At 45.9% G+C, this 21452-nt stretch overlaps 1 protein-coding gene across 1 annotated transcript in view; it reads right to left on the bottom strand.

The window, feature by feature from the left end:
* Nucleotides 1-10195, bottom strand: part of LOC111978006 (serine/threonine-protein kinase WNK4-like) — a 48023-nt gene extending 37828 nt beyond the window's left edge. The window contains exons 1-4 of the mRNA XM_070448722.1: nt 10110-10195; nt 8415-8634; nt 2751-3156; nt 2355-2361 (exon numbers count right to left, since the gene is read on the bottom strand). Of these exons, the coding sequence (XP_070304823.1) occupies nt 2355-2361; nt 2751-3156; nt 8415-8634; nt 10110-10195 (719 nt within the window). The remainder of the gene's footprint in view (nt 1-2354; nt 2362-2750; nt 3157-8414; nt 8635-10109) is intronic.
* Between the last annotated feature and the right edge of the window lie 11257 nt (nt 10196-21452).

A 21452-nucleotide genomic window follows, 5' to 3' on the forward strand; every position in this document is an offset into this window, starting at 1 on the left:
AGAGAGGCTGTTGTTTCCCTCAGCTGGAGAGAGAGAGAGGCTGTTTGTTTCCCTCAGCCGGAGAGAGAGACGGGCTGCTGTTTCCCTCAGTGGAGAGAGACGGCTGCTGTTTCCCTCAGCTGGAGAGAGACGGGCTGCAGGTTTCCCTCAGCTGGAGAGAAGAGAGGCTGTTCTTTCCCTCAGCTGGAAGAGAGAGAGGCTGTTTCTTTCCTCAGCTGGAGAGAGGGGCTGTTTTGTCCATCAGCTGGAGAGAGAGGCTGTTGTGTCCCTCAGGGAGAGAGACAGGCTGTGTTTATATCAGCTGGAAGAGAAAGAGAGAGAGGGTGTTGTGTCCTCAGCTGGAGAGAGACAGGCTGTTGTTTCCCTAGCTGGAGAGAGGGGCTGTTGTGTCCCTCAGCTAGAGAGAGGGGCTGTCGTTTCCCTCAGCTAGAGAGAGGGCTGTCGTTTCCCTCAGCTAGAGAAGGGGCTGTCGTTTCCCTCAGCTAGAGAGAGATGCTGTCGTTTCCCTCAGCTAGAGAGAGGGGCTGTCGTTCCCTCAGCTAGGAGAGAGGCTGTCGTTTCCCTCAGCTAGAGAGAGGGGCTGTCGTTTCCTCAGCTAGAGAGAGGCTGTCGTTTCCCTCAGCTAGAGAGAGGGGCTGTCGTTTCCCTCAGCTAGAGAGAGGGCTGTCGTTTCCTCAGCTAGAGAGAGAGCTGTCGTTTCCCTCAGTCAGAGAGGGGGCTGTCGTTTCCCTCAGCTAGGAGAGGGGCTGTCGTTTCCTCAGCTAGAGAGAGGGGCTGTCGTTTCCCTCAGCTAGAGAGAGGGGCTGTCGTTTCCTCAGCTAGAGAGAGGGGCTGTCGTTTCCCTCAACTAGAGAGACGGGCTGTCGTTTCCCTCAGCTAGAGAGAGGGCTGTCGTTTCCTCAGCTGAGAGAGGCTGTCGTTTCCCTCAGCTAGGAGACGGGCTGTCGTTTCCCTCAGCTAGAGAGAGGGGCTGTCGTGTCCCTCAGCTAGAGAGAGGGGCTGTCGTTTCCCTCAGCTAGAGAGAGGGGCTGTCGTTTCCCTCAGCTAGAGAGAACTGTCGTTTCCCTCGCTAGAGAAGGGCTGTCGTCCCTCAGCTAGAGGAGGGCTGCGTTCCCTCAGCTAGAGAGAGGGGCTGTCGTTTCCTCAGCTAGAGAGAGGGGCTGTCGTTTCCCTCAGCTAGAGAGAGGGGCTGTCGTTTCCCTCAGCTAAAGAGAGGGGCTGTCGTTTCCTCAGCTAGAGAGACTGTCGTTTCCTCAGCTGAGAGAGGGCTGTCGTTTCCCTCAGCTAGAGAGAGGCGTCGTTCCTCAGCTGAGAGAGGGCTGTCGTTTCCCTCAGCTAGAGAGAGGGCTGTCGTTTCCCTCAGCTAGAGAGAGGGGCTGTTAAGAACCTCAGGTCAGTCTGCTGTTTGGACACAGATGTGTACGGAGGCGTATGAAGCGTAGAGGTTAGATGGTCCAGTTGGAACTTGACAACTGGTGGTCTGTTTATCTCGGATTCCACTGCTGTTGGAAGCAATCAGCATTGACTGACCCTATGCCTCTCAACGTGTGTGTGTGCGTGCGTACGTGCGTACGTGTACGTGGTGCGCATTTGTGTGTGTGTGTGCGTTGGTATTTGTGTGTCTGGAGGTGATGGGAAAGGCAAAGATTAATTTCTCTTTTTAGCAAAAATGGACAATAAAGTATCTATTCTAGGGAAGAGGCTGAGGAATGTACCTGTCCACAGGTGAGTTGAAGCCGCTGGTAGAGTGTCCTCCAGAGTGGCCATGTCCATATTACCCAATACTGCAATACTCTACAAACAGGACAAGGGAGAGGGAACAGTCAGGAAGAGGGAACAGACACATAGTGTATTATGGTAATTCAATTTTTTATTTTTATGAATGTACAGTTCAGGTAGAGTTACTAGTCATCATCATAGCTAGCTAGCTATTGGTCCCATGCACACACCGAGGGAAGCGGAGGCTGGGATGGAGTGGTGCTGAGGGTGTCTGTTGGGGGCGTAGTCCAGTCCCAGTGTTTTGGGTCAGGGTTGACCAGTTGAGGCTGACCGCTATTCCAGGGGATCCTGGAGGCCAGAGGAGCTGAGATAGTCGTCTGTCTCGCAGTCAGCTGTTACAACAAACACATCTGACATCAGCCATGAGCATGTGACTGAGCAGGCATGAGACATCAGCCATGAGCATGTGACTGACCAGGCATGAGACATCAGCATGAGCATGTGACTGACCAGGCATGAGACATCACCATGAGCATGTGACTGACCAGGCATGAGACATCAGCCATGAGCATGTGACTGACCAGGATGAGACATCAGCCATGAGCATGTGACTGACCAGGCAGGGCCGCACTCACTGACTGACTGACACAGACGCACTCACACAAAGGAGTGCATGCACACGCACACACACACACACACACACACACACACACACACACACACACACACACACACACACACACACACACACACACACACACACACACACACACACACACACACCACTCACTCAACTGGTGAGGTACACTGTAAGACCATCAGGGACTGAATAATTAAGTTATCCTCCTTTCTTTCAGAGTCTCCCACATGTACGTCTAGTCAGGGCCATTCAGCACTACAACAGTTATGAAACCAACAGTTATGAAAGCAATGAGCCCTGGTCAAAAGTAGTGCACTATATAGGGACTAGGGTGCCATTCAGGACAGAGCCACAGCCTAAATTGGCTAAATGTTAAGTTAAGTGTTCTCACAGTTGGCCGAGGAGCAGCTGGTGTGGTGGACCTGGAAGTGCTGGTGCTGGTCTGCCTCTGGTTCCTCAGGTTCATGGATGAAGCTGGCGTTGATGCCCGAGTCCAGAGAGCTGTTGACGGGGGACAGGGCGGGGGTCAGCGGGAGGCGATCCTGGCTCTGGGCCGGGGTGGGGGCGTGGACGCCTATGGGGCTCTGATGGGGCTTTGATGGAGACCTGTTGATTTTCAGGTAGGGAGGCTGCAGTGCAGGCTTGGGCTCCTCCTCAATGGCCTCCTCCTCTTCCTGCTTCTTCTTCTCTGCGAGGCGGCGCAGTTTGTCACGCTGGCGCTTGATGACGTTGACGCGTTCTCGAATGGCCTTGGCCACAAGCTTGAAGTCGGCCTCGCACACGAAGCCCAGCACTACCTGGGAGAAGGGACGTAGCAGAGTCAGGACTTAATACTGATACAAACAGGGAACACATCACGGTCCATGAACTACCACTGTCTGTGTAAATAATAATGCATAGAGGTCTGATGTACTTCCTGACCGTGCTGTTCTGTACTGTACAGATGTAGAATCTTAATTTGAGCCAGTTTGCTACAGCAGGACAAATAATCCTACAGCAACAGGAAATGTGAATTATTATGTGGATTATAATAATGTACATTTTTGTAGGGGTTGATACATTTTCGTAAGGGAAAATCGAGTCTGAAATTGCAAAGTGGAAATAACAAACTTCAGAAAGCTTTTTAAGCCTCAAATACACTACAAGTTTGCATTATCTGCTGCACAGGAAAACTCTCTATGACAACAGTGATCAAATTAAGATAGTGCACCTGTACACCCCCCGTGGACAGGACGCTAGTCTTGTCATTTGCTGTGTAGATAATCAATATGTATTGAGCGGATGCTGTGGAGGGGAGGGGCTGATCTGAGGCCCTATGATATTTTTCAAAAATGTGTGTAAAAGATACAGCTGTAAATCATAAAGTGGGCCTTTAAAGGATGGTGTTACATCAAAACCTGTCCCAATCTGAACATAGTGTTCCAGTCTCAGACTGGCCGGGAGAAAAAGGTCTGCGTCTCAAATTGCACCCTATTTCTTCTATAGCACTACTTTGACCATGGCCCATAGGGAAGGGCCCATAGGGCTCTGGTCAAAGGTACTGTAGGGCACTATATAGGGTGTAACTTGGGATGTACACAAAGTTGGTGGTTTGCCTCCCTCCTCTCTCTAACCCTTCTCTCAACATCTCGTCAGATTACGCTGTTAGATTCCCATAACCCAGACTAAATGTCCTGGATGATAATACATGGGAACTTGATGAAAAGGCAGCAGGCAGGAGGAAGAGGTATGGAATTGTGGCTGGTAGCCAGGCCGGGTCCTTCTCATTAAAAGTGACCTCTGCTAAGAGGGCTGGAGGACACAAAGTCCTACGTCCCAAATGGCATGGTCAAAAGTAGTGCACTATAAAGGGAAAAGGGTACCATTTGGGATGACATTTGGGACTCAACCTAGGAAAGGCTGTTTCATATGACCTCCTGTTCGTGAGAGRGAGAGACATTATATTATTAAAGCCCTGACCTCTGCTTTCTTCTTTTCGCTCTCCTCTCACCTCTACCACTGATGATTAAACGCTGAGCTGTACCCTTGACACACTGTCTGCAGGCACGTCCACTTCACTTTATGGGCTAAGCATATGGCAGTGTGTTTCCACGATTGTAATCAAATCGTAAACTATGTGATCTTGGGGTATTAGATTCTATGTGTTTCCTGGTCTGTTGCAAAAGGGATATCTAAATATCCTCAGATCCTCAAAAGGTTCTACAGCTGCACCATCGAGAGCATCCTGACTGGTTGCATCACTGCCTGGTATGGCAACTGCTCGGCCTTCGACCTCAATGCACTACAGTAGTTCGTACGGCCCAGTACATCACTGGGGCCAAGCTTCCTGCCATCCAGGACCTCTATATCAGGCAGTGTCAGAGGACGGTCCTAAAATTGTCAAAGCCTCCAGCCACCCTAGTCATAGTCTGTTCTCTCTGCTAACGCACGGTAAGCGGTAACGGAGCGCCAGGTCGAGGTCCAAAAGGCTTCTTAACAACTTCTACCCCCAAGCCATAAGACTCCTGAACAGCTAATCAAAGGACTACCCATACCCCTCTTTTACACTGCTGCTACTCTCTGTTTATTATCTATGCATAGTCACTTTAACTCAGTCCTTCTCAAATAGTGGGGCGCGCCCCCCTGGGGGGGCTCGTGTGACCCTGGGGAACATGCTTTTTTTTGCCGCAGGGAGTAGGTTGTTTTTGCACCGAACAAGAGCACACAGCACAGAGCAGGATATATGAAGTGCAGATAACAAACCCTTAAGAGACACCATGGAAAAATATTTAATGTTAATAAAGTTATTCTTTGTTGTAAGTTGATCTATATTTCTWTCTTTTTTKTTTTTTTGTTTCCTTTAATGTTAGTAAGGATACAATGTTATGCAGAGGTGTKCTTATAACAATTCTATAGACAAATGATACTATTTACAGTCGCGGCGGAGAGTTGGGGGGCGCYAAATGTTTACTTCTTCCTAGGGGGGGCGTAACAGAAAATAATTGAGAAGCACTGCTTTAACTCTACCTACATGTACATATTACCTTAATTACCTCGACTAACCGGTGCTCCTGCACATTGACTCTGTACTGGTACCCCCTGTATATAGCCTCGCTACTGTTATTTTACTGCTGCTGTTTAATTATTTGTTCATTTTATTTTCTATTTTCTACTTATCTATTTTTTACTTAACACTTAATTTTATATATTTTTTAACATCTTAAAGCATTGTTGGTTAAGGGCTTATAACTAAGCATTTCACTGTAAGCTCTACACCTGTTGTATTCGGCACATGTGACAAATACAATTTTATTTGATTAGACGGTCTGCTAAATGAGGTGAATGTAGCTTTATCATCTGAATCTACATAGAATATTCATTKTTCAACTCATCCTGTACTGATTATTACCACTGTATGGTGTAAAATATATAAACTCAGCAAAAATAGGAAATGTTCCCTTTTTCACGACCCTGTCTTTCAAAGATAATTCGTAAAAAATCCAAACTTCCCAGATCTTCATTGTAAAGGGTTTAAACACTGTTTCCCATGCTTGTTCAATAAACCATACACAATTAATGGACATGCACCTGTGGAACGGTCGTTAAGACACTAACAGCTTACAGACGTTAGACAATTAAGGTCACAGTTATGAAAACTTAGGACACTAAAGAGCCTTTCTACTGACTCTGAAAAACACCAAAAGAAGAGTGCCCAGAGTCCCTGCTCATCTGCATGAGCGTGCCTTAGGCATGCTGCAAGGAGGCATGAGGACTGCGATGTGGCCAGGGAAATAAATTGCAATGTCCGTATTGTGAGACGCCTAGACAGAGCTACAGCGAGACAGAACGGACAGCTGATCATCCTCGCAGTGGCAGACCACGTGTAACAACACCTGCACAGGATCGGTACATCCGAACATCACACCTGCGGCAGATACAGGATGGCAACAACAACTGCCTGAGTTACACCAGGAACGCACAATCCCTCCATCAGTGCTCAGACTGTCCGCAATAGGCTGAGAGAGGCTGGACTGAGGGCTTGTAGGCCTGTTGTAAGGCAGGTCCTCACCAGACATCACCGGTAACAATGTCGCCTATGGGCACAAACCCACCGTTGCTGGACTAGACAGGGCTGGCAAAAAGTGCTCTTCACTGACGAGTCGTGGTTTTGTCTCACCAGGGGTGATGGCCGGTTTCGCATTATCGTCGAAGGAATGAGCGTTACACCGAGGCCTGTACTCTGGAGCGGGATCGATTTGGAGGTGAAGGGTCCATCATGGTCTAGGGCGGTGTGTCACAGCATCATCGGACTCAGCTTGTTGTCATTACAGGCAATCTCAGCGCTGTGCATTACAGGGAAGGCATCCTCCTCCCTCATGTGGTACCCTTCCTGCAGGCTCATCCTGACATGATCCTTCAGCATGACAATGCCACCAGCCATACTGCTCTCTGTGCGTGACTTCCTGCAAGACAGGAATGTCAGTGTTCTGCCATGGCCAGCGAAGAGCCCGGATCTCAATCCCATTGAGCACGTCAGGACCTGTTGGATCGGAGGGTGAGGGCTAGGGCCATTCCCCCCAGAAATGTCCGGGAACTTGCAGTGCCTTGGTGGAAGAGTGGGGTAACATCTCACAGCAAGAACTGACAAATCTGGTGCAGTCCATGAGGAGGAGATGCACTGCAGTACTTAATGCAGCTGGTGGCACACCGAATACTGACTGTTACTTTTGATTTTGAGCCTCCCTTTGTTCAGGGACACATTATTACATTTCTGTTAGTCACATGTTGTGGAACTTGTTCAGTTTATGTCTCAGTTGTTGAATCTTGTTATGTTCATACAATATTTACACATGTTACATTTGCTGAAAATAAACGCAGTTGACAGTGTAAGGAGTTTATATATCTATATACTACCGTTCAAAAGTTTGGGGTCACTTAGAAATGTCCTTGTTTTAGAGCCAGTTGTGCTGTTCTGTGAAGGGAGTAGTACATAGCTTGTACGAGATCTTCAGTTTCTTGGCAATTTCTCGCATGGAATAGCTTAATTTCTCAGATTAAAGAATAGACTGACATTTCAGAAGAAAGTGTTTTGTTTCTGGCCATTTTGAGCCTATAATCGAACCCACAAATGCTGATGCTCCAGAATACTCAACTAGTCTAAAGAAGGCCAGTTTTATTGCTTCTTTAATCAGGACAATAGTTTTCAGCTGTGCTAACATAATTGCAAAAGGGTTTTCTAATGATCAATTAGCCRTTTAAAATGATCAACTTGGATTAGCTAACACCACGTGCCATTGGAACACAGGAGTGATGGTTGCTGATAATGGGCCTCTGTACATCTATGTAGATATTCCATTAAAAATCTGCCGTTTCCAGCTACAATAGTCATTTACAACATTAACAATGTCTACACTGTATTTATGATAAATTTGATGTTATTTTAATGGACAAAAAATTTGCTTTTCTTTCAAAAACAAGGACATTTCTAAGTGACCCCAAACCTTTGAATGGTAGTATATATATATATATATATATATATATATATATATACACACTTACGTATCCAGAGACACTGTATGTATAACTTATTTGTTTGTCTCTAAAAATAAGAATGGCTGTGTTTTCACCTGGTGCAACAGTGACACTCCAACAATGTGTAAGCTGAGTCTACTACCTACCTGCATAATAGCTATAGTATTACACCTAGCTGTCTCCACTGGTCCTTAGCTTGAGAGCCACAACAGGAAACCCTTCTTATCATTAATGCTACAACTAGAGGACATGAAGATTAAAGAGGACATGATGCTAGGCAAGTGCAAAGGTCAAGACAAGTGTTATGGAAAGATACCCAGCCTCAGGGGTCTCTCTCACACAGCCTATTACAGCAACAGTTGTTACCACATGAGTAGTACCAAAGGGAGTGGATACAGTATACCAATCGAAACTTATACAAATCTCAACTTGACCATTTCATGGCTTTCTTACTGTTTTCATCTCTGCTGAGAGCTCTGCTCTGAGTACGATTTTACATACAGTATGGCAAATAAACCTGCAACTTGAAATGTGAGCTGCTCACCATCTCCTGCGCCACCTCCTCTGGCACATCCTTGTAGAGTTCAAACAGGAACTCAATGGCGTTGTTGTCCTTGTACTTCCCGTGGAGTGTCTTGGTGTCGTCCATGCGGAGCCACAGCTTCAGGCCTGACTTCACCGTGTCGTCCTCCTCAGCCAACTCAACATGGACGCCGTTGTTCTCCTGGAAGAATGTGTGCTCCAGCAGGTCCTGGATGGTGTACCTGAGGTAAAGGAATCATATAGTCGGAAGTTTACATACACTTAGGTTGGAGTCATTAAAACTCGTTTTTCAACCACTCCACAAATTTCTTGTTCACAAACTATAGTTTTGGCAAGTTGGTTAGGACATCTACTTTGTGCATGACACAAGTAATTTTTCAAACAATTTCCAAACACCTGAAGGTACCATGTGCATCTGTACAAACAATAGTACGCAAGTATAAACACCATGGGACCACACAGSCGTCATACCGCTCAGGAAGGAGACACGTTCTGTCTCCTAGAGATGAACGTACTTTGGTGCGAAAAGTGCAAATCAATCCCAGAACACAAGCAAAGGACCTGGTGAAGATCCTGGAGGAAACAGGTACAAAAGTATCTATATCCACAGTAAAACGAGTCATATATCGACATAACTTGAAAGGCTGCTAGCAAGGAAGAAGCCACAGCTCCAAAACCGCCATAAAAAAAGCCAGACTATGGTTTGTAACTGCACATGGGGACAAAGATCATACTTTTTGGAGAAATGTCCTCTGGTCTGATGAAACAAAAAGAACTGTTTGGCCATAATGACCATCGTTATGTTTGGAGGATAAAGGTAGGCTTGCAAGCCGAAGAACACCATCCCAATCGTGAAGCACGGGGGTGGCAGCATCATGTTGTAGGGGTGCTTTGCTGCAGGAGCACTTCACAAAATAAATGGCATCATGAGGAAGGGAAATGATGTGGATATATTGAAGCAACATCTCAAGACATCAGTCAGGAAGTTAAAAGCTTGGTCGCAAATGGATCTTCCAAATGGACATTGACCCCAAGCATACTTCTAAAGTTGTGGCAAAATGGCTTAAGGACAACAAAGTCAAGATATTGGAGTGGCCATCACAAAACACCTGATCTCAATCCTYTAGAAAATGTGTGGGCAGAACTGAAGAAGTGTGTGCGAGCAAGGAGGCCAACAAACCTGACTCAGTAACACCAGCTCTGTCAGGATGAATGAGCCAAAATTCACCCAACTTAGAGGTGGGAAGCTTGTGGAAGGCTACCCGAAACGTTTGACCCAAGTTAAAGAATTTAAAGGCAATGCTACCAAATACTAATTGAGTGTATGTAAACTTCTGACCCACTAGAAATGTGATGAAAGAAATTAAAGCTGAAATAAATCATTCTCTCTACTACTATTCTGACATTTCAAATTCTTAAAATAAAGTGGTGATCCCAACTGACCTAAAACAGGGAATTTTTACTAGGATTAAATGTCAGGAATTGTGAAAAACTGAGTTTAAATGTATTTGGCTAAGGTGTATGTAATCTTCCAACATTAACTGTAGCTATTCAATTCAATCAACTCCTTTTAATTGGACACCTTAATTAAACGCCAAAGGATTTGATATATCATTTACTGGAATGTTCATTTCACCCTATGTGTAATATCTCATATGTTTTATGTAATGTAAGGATATTATGAGAAGCCCAATACCTTTCATCTTTGTCCATCCGGATACATCCTTCGATGATCTCTTTGAGCTCTGGGACCTTGACTTTGTAGAAACTGTCTGGCTTCATCCCCTGTAAGGAGAAGTATTCTGGTTAGCATTGCTTATTTACATGCTTGGTTCAAAATGGAAGGCAATGGTAACCTAAGGGAACATAGTAGTACCACAGGGAAATGTACAAATACAAAGAAAAAAGGAATGTCCCCAACTCTGGTACCATGGCCTGACGAAGATCGGATGGAAACGTTTTCTTATTTGATGTGTCTGATTAAATCACCATGGAAACAGAAAAGACCAAAGAGACTGTCTATCTGTTCATGTTAGTGTTGCCGTTTAAAGGACAGACCAAAGAGACTGTCTATCTGTTCATGTTAGTGTTGCGTTTAAAGGACAGACCAAAAGAGACTGTCTATTTGTTCATGTTAGTGTTGCCGTTTAAAGGACAGACCAAAGAGACTGTCTATCTGTTCATGTTAGTGTTGCCTTTAAAGGACAGACCAAAGAGACTGTCTATCTGTTCATGTTAGTGTTGCCGTTTAAAGGACAGACCAAAGAGACTGTCTATCTGTTCATGTTAGTGTTGCCGTTTAAAGGACAGACCAAAGAGACTGTCTATTTGTTCATGTTAGTGTTGTCGTTTAAAGGACAGCATGGCTACAGAAAGAATGCAGACCTTTCTCATCACCCACGCCGGTGAAACTCGGTGAGCAGTGCATTATGGGTTTGCAACTGTTTCAATCTCTGATAATAGAACAGAACAAATCACCACATGTTTTAAACAGCTAACGTGAACATCACAGCTGTCCTGAACTTACCCCATGTTTATTCAGACATTAAAATAAAACTGTTTGGTAAATAAAGGTTGTTTAGTTGGTTGGTTGGTTAACTGGTTTACATTGTTGTAATTGTGCAACAATGTTGACTCGTCATGTTTGGCTTCTGCGTTTAATATTTGCCAAGGGCCAGACACCGGCCTATGTTTTCCTTGATAACCTATTTATTCTGAGACAGAGAATCGAACTGTGAGACTATGGATGGCAGGAATGGAGTGTATCTAAGGGTGTGATATTCTCATTTCACACCTTGAAGTAGGAKCAACATGTCAATTGGTTCTCTGTGTAAATGCATCAGCTACTGTAACACAGTTATTACATTGGAACAGCGTGACAGTGTGTTACATAACGCCAATGCTCTGAATTTCACTATAATCTGGAGATCATTGTGATTGTAAAGGACTCTTTTTCCACATCCCTTCAACTCTTCCAAATACTTGATAACAAGTAAGGAACACAAAGGACAATGCTCTTCAATTGGCCCTAACCCTATGGCTTATCTATTTAACAATGGAACAAGCAAGCAAACCAATTGAGTATTATCTTTCGATCTGACTCTGTTATAATGCACTCTATACTTGCACAGTGGACATAATATCTCTGCTTGTGAATTGAACAGTTTATTATGTTAAAACGTGACATTATATTAAAAAACGTGTTCAGACTAGCAGTGGTAATCTGCCAAGTAATTGCCCCAGACTACCCTGAGTAGGTCCTTTTAGTTGTTTATGGAACATTGACTTCATGGATGGTGAGTGACGACCGATCAGCGACGCCTACAGTAACCTGCACTTAGAAAGAGAGAGAGAAACGACGTTTGCGCAGAAGGCAGACGTCATTTTCAAAACACATCATTCTACCATCACCTGCCCAAACCCACCCACTGTGGCGTCACCACCCTGTATGCTCAAGCCCAAAGCCCAAGAACACAGCTCTCAATGTGGAGGGTCCCTTCATTACTGACTCCCTCTCTGTTTCACGCCTGCTCCCGCTCTTCCCCCTGGCACTCGAGGGCGCCAGGCTCCCCAGCATTGCGCACTCTTGCCATCATCATTACACACACCTGCCTTCCCCCTGTCACACGCATCAGCGATTATTGGACTCAATCACCTCTGTCATTACCTTCCCTATATCTGTCTGGTTCCCCGCTCTGTTTCCTGCTTCTGCAATGATTGTCATATGTCCTTGTTAACCCGTGTGCTGAAGCTGTTCCTGTCCTGTTACCTGTCTGTTCCTCATTAAATGTTCAACTCCCCGTGCCTGCCTCTTATCCCCGGCGTCGGTCCTTACACTCTGAGCGGTAAACGCCTCTGTCAGGGAGAAGTTTGCAATTTCAGCGAGTTACTTACTTCGAATTAATGTTTTAAGAAACAGGATGCGGCCAAAATGGCACCCTCAGGTGATACAGTGCATTCGGAAAGTATTCAGACAACTTGACTTTTTCTACATTTTGTAACGTTACAGTCTTATTCTAAAAAAAAAAAWAWWWWTTTTTATCCCTCATCAATCTKCACACAATACCCCATACTGACAAAGCAAAAACTGGTTTTTAGAAATGTTTGCAAATGTATTAAAATGAAAACTGTTATTATATTTACATATGTTTTCAGACACTTTACTCAGCACTTTGTTGAAGCACCTTTGGCAGCGATTACAGCCTCGAGTCTTCTTGGGTATGACGATACAAGCTTGGCACACCTGCATTTGGGGAGTTTCTCTCATTCTTCTCTGCAGATCCTCTCAAGGTCTGTCAGGTTGGATGAGGAGTGTCACTGCACAGCTATTTTCATGTCTCTCCAGAGATGTTCGATCGGGTTCAGGTCCGGGCTCTGGCTGGGCCACTCAAGGACAAGCCGCTCCTGCATTGTCTTGGCTGTGTGCTTAGGGTTGTTGTCCTGTTGGAAGGTGAACCTTCGCCCCAGTCTGAGGTCCTGAGCACGCTGGAGCAGGTTTTCATCAAGGATCTTTCTGTACTTCGCTCTGTTCATCTTTCTCTCAATCCTGACGAGTCTRTGAGTCCCTGCTGCTGAAAAACATCCCCACAGCATGATGCTGCCACCACCACGCTAAACCGTAGGGATGGTGCCAGGTTTCCTCCAGGCGTGACGCTTGGCATTCAGGCCAAAGCATTCGGTCTTCGTTTCATCAGACCAGAGCATCTTGTTTCTCATTGTCTGAGAGTCCAAGCGGGCTGTCATGTGCCTTTTACTGAGGAGTGGCTTTCATCTGGCCACTCTACAATAAAGGCCTGATTGGAGAGTGCTGCAGAGATGGTTGGCCTTCTGGATGGTTCTCCCATCTCCACAGAGGAACTCTGGAGCTCTGTCAGAGTGACCATCGGGTTCTTGGTCACCTCCCTGACCAAGACCCTTCTCCCCCAATTCAATGCTGCATAAATGTTTTGGTACACTTTCCCAGATCTGTACCTCAACACAATTATGTCTCGGAGCTCTACGGACAATTCCTTCGACGTCATGGCTTGGGTTTTGCTCTGACAACTGTGGGACCTTATATAGATAGGTGTGTGCCTTTCCAAATCATGTCCAATCATTTACCACAGGTGGACAATCAATTTCTAGAAACATTTCAAGGATGATCAATGGAAACAAGGTGTACCGGAGCTCAATTTTGAGTATCATAGCAAACGGTCTGATTACTTATGTAAATTACTTATTTCAAGATGGCGTAGCAGTCAGACGTCTTTGTCTTGTCCCGTGTATATATCTTTTATACCTTTTTTCTTCGCATATATTTCAAAAATATATTTTTCTTTACCTCAACTTCAACATACTCTCCAGCAATCTGCCTCACCCAATGTGGTATGGATCTGCTACTTTCTTTCTTTCTTTTTGGGGGTTCTCGGAACCCCCAACAGAAGCTAGCCAGCTAACTAGCTATTAGCGGTCATCAGCTAACCTTCAGCCCGGACAACTCTTGCCAGTCAGCCACTCCTTGGGCTACAATACCTATTTTGCCACGGCGCGACTCAAACCAGATCAAATCGGACGTATTTTTCTCCATATCTCAGGTTTCCTACCGCAAGCTCTGAACCTTTTCTCCTGGATCATCGCAGCTAGCTAGCTGCTATCCGAGTGGCCACTCCCTGCTAACATCTCTGTCCCGAAGCAAGAACCAATTAGCCTGGAGCTAGCCTTTGCTAGATCCATCTCCCGGCTAGCCGAAGAGGTCTATCAGCCACTCCTTGGGCTACAATACCTATTTTGCCAATTTGCCTGGACCCCTTTTACTGCCGACGCGGAGCCCCGCCAATCCATCATGACTGGACTACCGACGTAATCTACCCGAGGGGGTTTTTCAACTGGCTCCTCCGTTGCAACGTCCCCTGAAAGCCCATCTGCTAGCCTGCTAGCCGCTGCCCGCTAGCTGTCTAGAGCATATCGGACTGTTAGCTGAAGAGGCCCATCGGACAAACTCTTTGGTCACTATACCTATTTTGCCAATTGGCCTGGACCCTTTTACCACACGGAGCCCTGCTGATCCATCACGACTGGACTGTCGACATAACAGCATGCGGGGGCTACAACAGACTTCTTCCATCGCGACGTCCCTCTAAGGCCCWTCTGCTAGCTTGCCATCCCTGGCCCGCTAGCTGTCTGAATCGCCGTGTCTCCAGCCCGCCGAGCAACTCACTGGACTCCTATGATCACTCAGCTACACATGCTTCTCCCTAATGTCAATATGCCTTGTCCATTGCTGTTTTGGTTAGTGATTATTGCCTTATTTCACTGTAGAGCCTCTAGCCCTGCTCAACAAGCCTTAGCTAACCCTTTAGTTCCACCTCCCACACGTGCAGTGACCTCACCTGGTTTAAATTATGTTTCTAGAGACAATATCTCTCTCATCATCACTCAAAGCATAGGTTTACCTCCACTGTATTCACATCCTACCATACCTTTGTCTGTACTGTACATTATTCCTTGAATCTATTCTACCGTGCCAAGGAACCTGCTCCTTTTACTCTCTGTTCTGAACGTTCAAGGCGACTAGTTCTTATAGCCTTTAGCCGTACCCTTATCCTACTCCTCCTCTGTTCCTCTGGTGATGTAGAGGTTAATCCAGGCCCTGCAGTGCCTAGCTCCACTCCCATTCCCCAGGCGCTCTCATTTGTTGACTTCTGTAACTGTAAAAGCCTTGGTTTCATGCATGTTAACATTAGAAGTTTGTTTTATTCACTGCTTTAGCACACTCTACCAACCCGGATGTCCTAGCCGTGTCTGATCCTGGCTAAGGAAGGCCACCAAAACCCCTGAAATTTCCATCCCTAACTATAACATTTTCCGACAAGACAGAACTGCCAAAGGGGGCGGAGTTGCAATCTACTGCAGAGATAGCCTGCAGAGTTCTGTCCTACTATCCAGGTCTGTGCCCAAACAATTTGAGCTTTCTACTTTAAAAAATCCACCTTTCCAGAAACAAGTCTCTCACCGTTGCCGCTTGCTATAGACCACCTCTGCCCCCAGCTGTGCCCTGGACACCATATGTGAATTGATTGCCCCCCATCTATCTTCAGAGCTCGTGCTGTTAGGTGACTTAAACTGGGATATGCTGAACACCATCCACCATCCTACAATCTAAGCTTGATGCCCTCAATCTCACACAAATTATCAATGAACATACCAGGTACAGCCCCAAATCCGTAAACACTGGCACCCTCATAGATATCATCCTAACCAACCTGCCACCCAAATACACCTCTGCTGTCTTCAACCAGGATCTCAGCGATCACTGCCTCATTGCCTGCATCCGTAATGGGTCTTCGGTCAAACGACCACACCTCATCACTGTCAAATGCTCCCTAAAACACTTCAGCGAGCAGGCCTTTCTAATCGACCTGGCCCGGGTATCCTGGAAGGATATTGACCTCATTTCGTCAGTCGAGGATGCCTGGATATTCTTTAAAAGTGCTTTCCTCACCATCTTAAATAAGCATGCCCCGTTCAAAAAATGTAGACCCAGGAACAGATATAGCCCTTGGTGCACTCCAGACCTGACTGCCCTTGACCAACACAAAAACATCCTGTGGCGTACTGCATTAGCATCCAATAGCCCCCACGATATGCAACTTTTCACGGAAGTTAGGAACCAATATACACAGGCAGTTAGGAAAGCAAAGGATATCTTTTTCAAACAGAAATTTGCATCTTGAAGCCTAAAACTCCKAAAAGTTCTGGGACACTGTAAAGTCCATGGAGAATAAGAGCACCTCCTCCCAGCTGTCCACTGCACTGAGGCTCAGAAACACTGTCACRACCAATAAATCCACGATAATTGAGAATTTCGATAAGCATTTTTCTACGGCTGGTCATGCTTTCCACCTGGCTACCCCTACCCCGGTCAACAGCCCCCGCAGCTACTTGCCCAAGCCTCCCCCATTTCTCCTTCACCAAAATCCAGATKGCTGATGTTCTGAAAGAGCTGCAAAATCTGGACCCCTACAAATCAGCCAGGCTAGACAATCTGGACACTCTCTTTCTTTCTAAAATTATCCACCGAAATTATTGCAACCCCTATTACTTGCCTGTTCAACCCTTCCTTCGTACCGTCTGAGATCCCCAAAGATTTGAAAGCTGCCGCGGTCATCCCCCTCTTCAAAGGGGGAGACACTCTAGACCCAAACTGCAACAGACCTATATCTATCCTACCCTGCCTTTCTAAGGTCTTCGAAAGCCAAGTTAACAAACAGATCACCGACAATTTCGAATCCCACCGTACCTTCTCCGCTATGCAATCTGGTTTCCGAGCTGGTCATGGGTGCACCTCAGCCACGCTCAAGGTCCTAAACGATATCGTAACCGCCATCGATAAGAGACAATACTGTGCAAATGTATTAATTGACCTGGCCTGACTTGGCCGACTCTTTTCTCTGTATACATCAATGATGTCGCTCTTGCTGCTGGTGATTCTCTGATCCACCTCTATGCAGACGACACCATTCTGTATGCTTCTGGCCCCTCTTTGGACACTTTGTTAACTAAACTCCAGACGAGCTTCAATGCCATACAAATCTCCTTCCGTGGCCTCTAACTGCTCTTAAATGCAAGTAAAATTAAATGCATGCTCTTCAACCGATCGCTGCCCGCATCTGCCCGCCCGCCTAGCATCACTACTCTGGACGGTTCTGACTTAGAATATGTGGACAACTACAAATACCTAGGTGTCTCTCTAGACTGTAAACTCTCCTTCCAGACTCACATTAAGCATCTCCAATCCAAAATGAAATCTAGAATTGGCTTCCTACTTCGCAACAAAGCATCCTTCACTCATGCTGCCAAACATACCCTCGTAAAACTGACTATCGTACTGATCCTCGACTTCGGCGATGTCATTTACAAAATAGCCTCCAACACTCCACTCAGCAAATTGGATTCAGTCTATCACAGTACCATCCATTTTGTCACCAAAGCCCCATATACTACCCACCACTGCAACATGTATGCTCTCGTTGGCTGGCCCTCGCTTCATATTTGTCGCCAAACCAACTGGCTCCAGGTCATCTATAAGTCTTTGCTAGGTAAAGCCCCGCCTTATCTCAGCTCACTGGTCACCATAGCAGCACCCACCCGTAGCACGTGCTCCAGCAGGTATATTTCACCCCCAAAGCCAAGTCCTCTTTGGTCGCCTTTCCTTCCAGTTCTCTGCTGCCATTGACTGGAACAAACTGCAAAAATCACTGAAGCTGGACACTCATATCTCCCTCACTAACTTTAAGCACCAGCTGTCAGAGCAGCTCACAGATCACTGCACCTGTACATAGCCCATCTGTAAATAGTTCATCCAACTACCTCATCCCCATACTGTTATTTATTTTTCTCCTTTGCACCCCAGTATCTCTACTTGCACACTCATCTTCTGCACATCTATCATTCCAGTGTTTAATTGCTATATTGTAATTATTTCGCCACTATGGCCTATTTATTGCCTTGTCTCCCTTTTCTRACCTCATTTGCACKCACTGTATATAMACTCTTTCTATTGTATTATMMKCTGTATGTTTGTTTATTCCAAGTGTAACTCTGTGTTGTTGTTTGTGTCACACTGCTTTGCTTTAWCTTGGAAAAAGATAAAGGGTTCAGAATATTTTCCAAATGCACTATATGGTGCTCTTTGGGACATAGCCACGGACTTTGATCCAGCAATCAGGTGGAAATGTAATCACGGACTTGGCTTTAAACTGAACTCTTTCCCGATGACCTACATACAGTGCCTTAAGAAAGTATTGACACCCCTTGACATTTTCCACATTTGTTGTGTTACAAAGTGGGATTTAAATGGATTTAATTGTCTTTTTTTAACGATCTACACAAAATAGTCTGTAATGTCAAAGTGGAAGACAAATTCTAACATTTATTCAAAAATTATGAAAAACAAAACAATAATATATCTTGAGTCAATACATGTTAGAAACACCTTTTGCAGCGATTACAGATGTGACTCTTGTTGGGTAAGTCTCTTGTACAACATTCGCCCATTATTATTTCTTAAATTATTCAAGTTCTGTCAAGTTGGTTGTTGATCATTGCAAGAAAGACATTTTCAAGTTTTGCAATAGATTTTCAAGTAGATTTAAGTCAAAACTGTAASTAGACCTCTCAGGGACATTTAATGTCATTTTGGTAAGCAACTCCTGTGTAGATTTGTCCTTGTGTTTTAGGTTATTGTCCTTCTGAAAGGTTAATTTGTCTCCCAGTACTTCATTCTATAGCTAGAGGACTCCCGATATCTCCAGCAGTGATAAATACAACTTTTGTCTTCTGTTGTTGTCTAATACGTCTTGCTGCTAACTGTCTTCCCAGTAGCCTACTTGGTGTGTGAACTGCTGACTGCTATTAACTTGCATTGTTGACACATCAACCAAGATTAAGGGGCAAGGCAATTTGTGACTGTTGTTGTTTTCGTAAACAGTGGCTGTATTGACGGGGGAGTGGTTTCTCCTCTCCTAGGSAATCAGCAATTAGTACCAGGAGGTGTGCTCTTCAACTTCAACAATTAGTACTTTAGTCTCCCCTGTTTTCTCAGCGGTGGCAATCGTGTTACAAAACTAAGACCGTCGCCAAAACAGAGACGGTTCTGTTGAGTTGTTCTGTCGAGCTGTTCGAGGAAGGGAAGAAAGTAAAGCTCCACATCACTCGTTCACTTGAGTATTTTACATAATTATTTTCAGATCTCAGTTTGCTCTTTTGTAGCATTGTCAACTATGTGTGTGTTTTCGATACCTGTTCGCTTCTCTCTCTGTAGGCTTTACAGACAKTTGGAGGGGGTGGGGAGCGTATACCCTGRGCGCACAACCCATGTGGAATTCCTMCTCCGTGGCAGCATTTGGAACTGCCGATCTGCATTCAAGAACGCCAAACTCATCTCTGCCCATGCTGCCCTTCAGTCCCTTGACTTTTTGGCCCTGACAGAGACATGGATCACCCCAGAGAACACTGCTGCTCTCTCCATCTGAATACGTTTTCTCATAGTCCAAGAACATTGGTCGTCGCGGTTAGGGCACAGGGCTACTCATTTCACCTAAGTGGATTTCATGCTGTCACTTGTACACTCAAGCTTAACATTGTTGTCATATATTGGTTCCACTAGGTTCCCTTAGAGTTCCTCAATGAGCTTGAACCTTGATAAGCTAATTTCCTGATAATGGCTCACTGCTATACGTACTTGACGACTTCACCCTCCCGATGCTTGCCTTCAATTAATTTATTTCCAACTCTCTCTTTCCCCTCCTTGCCTCTCTTGACCTTACCCTTTCCCAGTCCCCTCCCACTCACAAGGCAGGCATCTTTACTAGAGGCTGTTTGCCTACTAATCTCACTGCAACCCCCTCCAGGTCTCTGATCACTACTTTGTTTGCTTTTCTCTCCCTTTCCTCCAACCCTAACCACTCAGATGGGCATGCACCATCACAATCTTGTCTCTCTCTCCCACTACTCTTTCCCTTCTGCTAAATCCTTCTCCCTCCTGTCTCCTGATTCTGCCTCTTGAACACTACTCTCCTCTCTTTCCACATCCTATGACTCGCACTAACCCCTTTCTTCTCGGCCAGCTCGGCCCTCCCCTCCTGCTCCTTGGCTGAGTGACTCATTGCGAGCTTACAGAACAAGGCTGCTGGCAGCTGAGTGAAAATGGAGTAAAACTAAACTTCTGAAGGACCTATCATCTTTCCACTCCCTCCTCTCTACCTTCTCTTCCTCTGTATCTACTGCCAAAGCCACTTTCTATCACTCTACATTTCAAGCTTCTGCCTCTAACCCTAGGAAACTCTTTTCCACCTTCTCCTCCCTCCTAAATCCTCCACCCCGTCCCTCGCTCCGGAAGACTTTGTGAACCACTTTGAAAAGAAGGTTGAGGACATCCACTCCTCATTCACTCAGCCTATTGAGTCCACTGGTCCCACTCACACAGAACTACCCTATAACTTGACCACATTCTCCCCTCTCTCTCCAGATCAAATCGTGCGACTAGTGAGGTCTGGCCGCCCGACAACCTTCCTGCTTGACCCCATTCCCTCCTCCCTTCTCCAGACCATCTCTGGAGACCTTCTCCCATTCCTCACTTCCCTCATCAACACATCCCTGACCACTGGCTGCGCCCCCCTGACTTCAAAATGACCCGAATCACTCCCCTTCTCAAGAAACCAACTCGCTACTCCTCTGACATTAAACTAAAGACCAGTATCCCCTCTTTATTTTCTTTCCAAAACACTTGAGCGTGCTGTCTCTGACAAACTCTATCACTATCTCTCGCAGAACTTTCTTATTGACCCTAAGAGGATATGTGCTGTTCATGTATTCTCACTACTGGTGTCCCCCAGGGCTCAGTTCTTGGCCCTCTCCTCTACTGTCTATACACAAAGTCACTTGGCTCCGTCATATCCTTACATGGTCTCTCCTATCATTGCTTTGCAGATGACACTCAACTACTTCCCCCCCTGACACCCAGGTGACGACATGCATCTCTGCGTCTCTGGCAGATATCTGAGCTTGGATGTCGGCCCACCAGCTCAACCTCAACAAGACGGAGCTGCTCTTCCTCCCGGGAAAGGACTACCTGCAAAAAGACATCATTATCACAGTTGACAACTCCAGTGTCCCCCTCCCAAAGCGCAAAGAACCTTTACGTGACCCCGGACAACACCCTGTCATTCTCTGCAAACATCAAAGCAGTGACTCGCTCCTGCAGGTTTATGCTCTACAACATCCGTAGAGTACGACCCTACCTCACACACGAAGCTGTGTTGGTCCTAATCCATCTTCCTTCTGGACTACTGCAACTCGCTGTTGGCTGGCCTCCCCGCTTTTGGCATCAAACCCCTAAAACTTATCCAGAATGCTGCAGCCCACCTGGTGTTCAGCCTTCCCAAGTTCTCCCATGTCACCCCGCTCCTCCGCACACAATCCACTGGCTTCCAGTCGAAGCTTGCATCCACTACAAGACCCTGGTACTTGCCTACAAAGCAGCACGAGACACTACCCCTCC

Source organism: Salvelinus sp. IW2-2015, linkage group LG18 (genome assembly GCF_002910315.2).
Source record: "Salvelinus sp. IW2-2015 linkage group LG18, ASM291031v2, whole genome shotgun sequence".
Taxonomy (NCBI): domain Eukaryota; kingdom Metazoa; phylum Chordata; class Actinopteri; order Salmoniformes; family Salmonidae; genus Salvelinus; species Salvelinus sp. IW2-2015.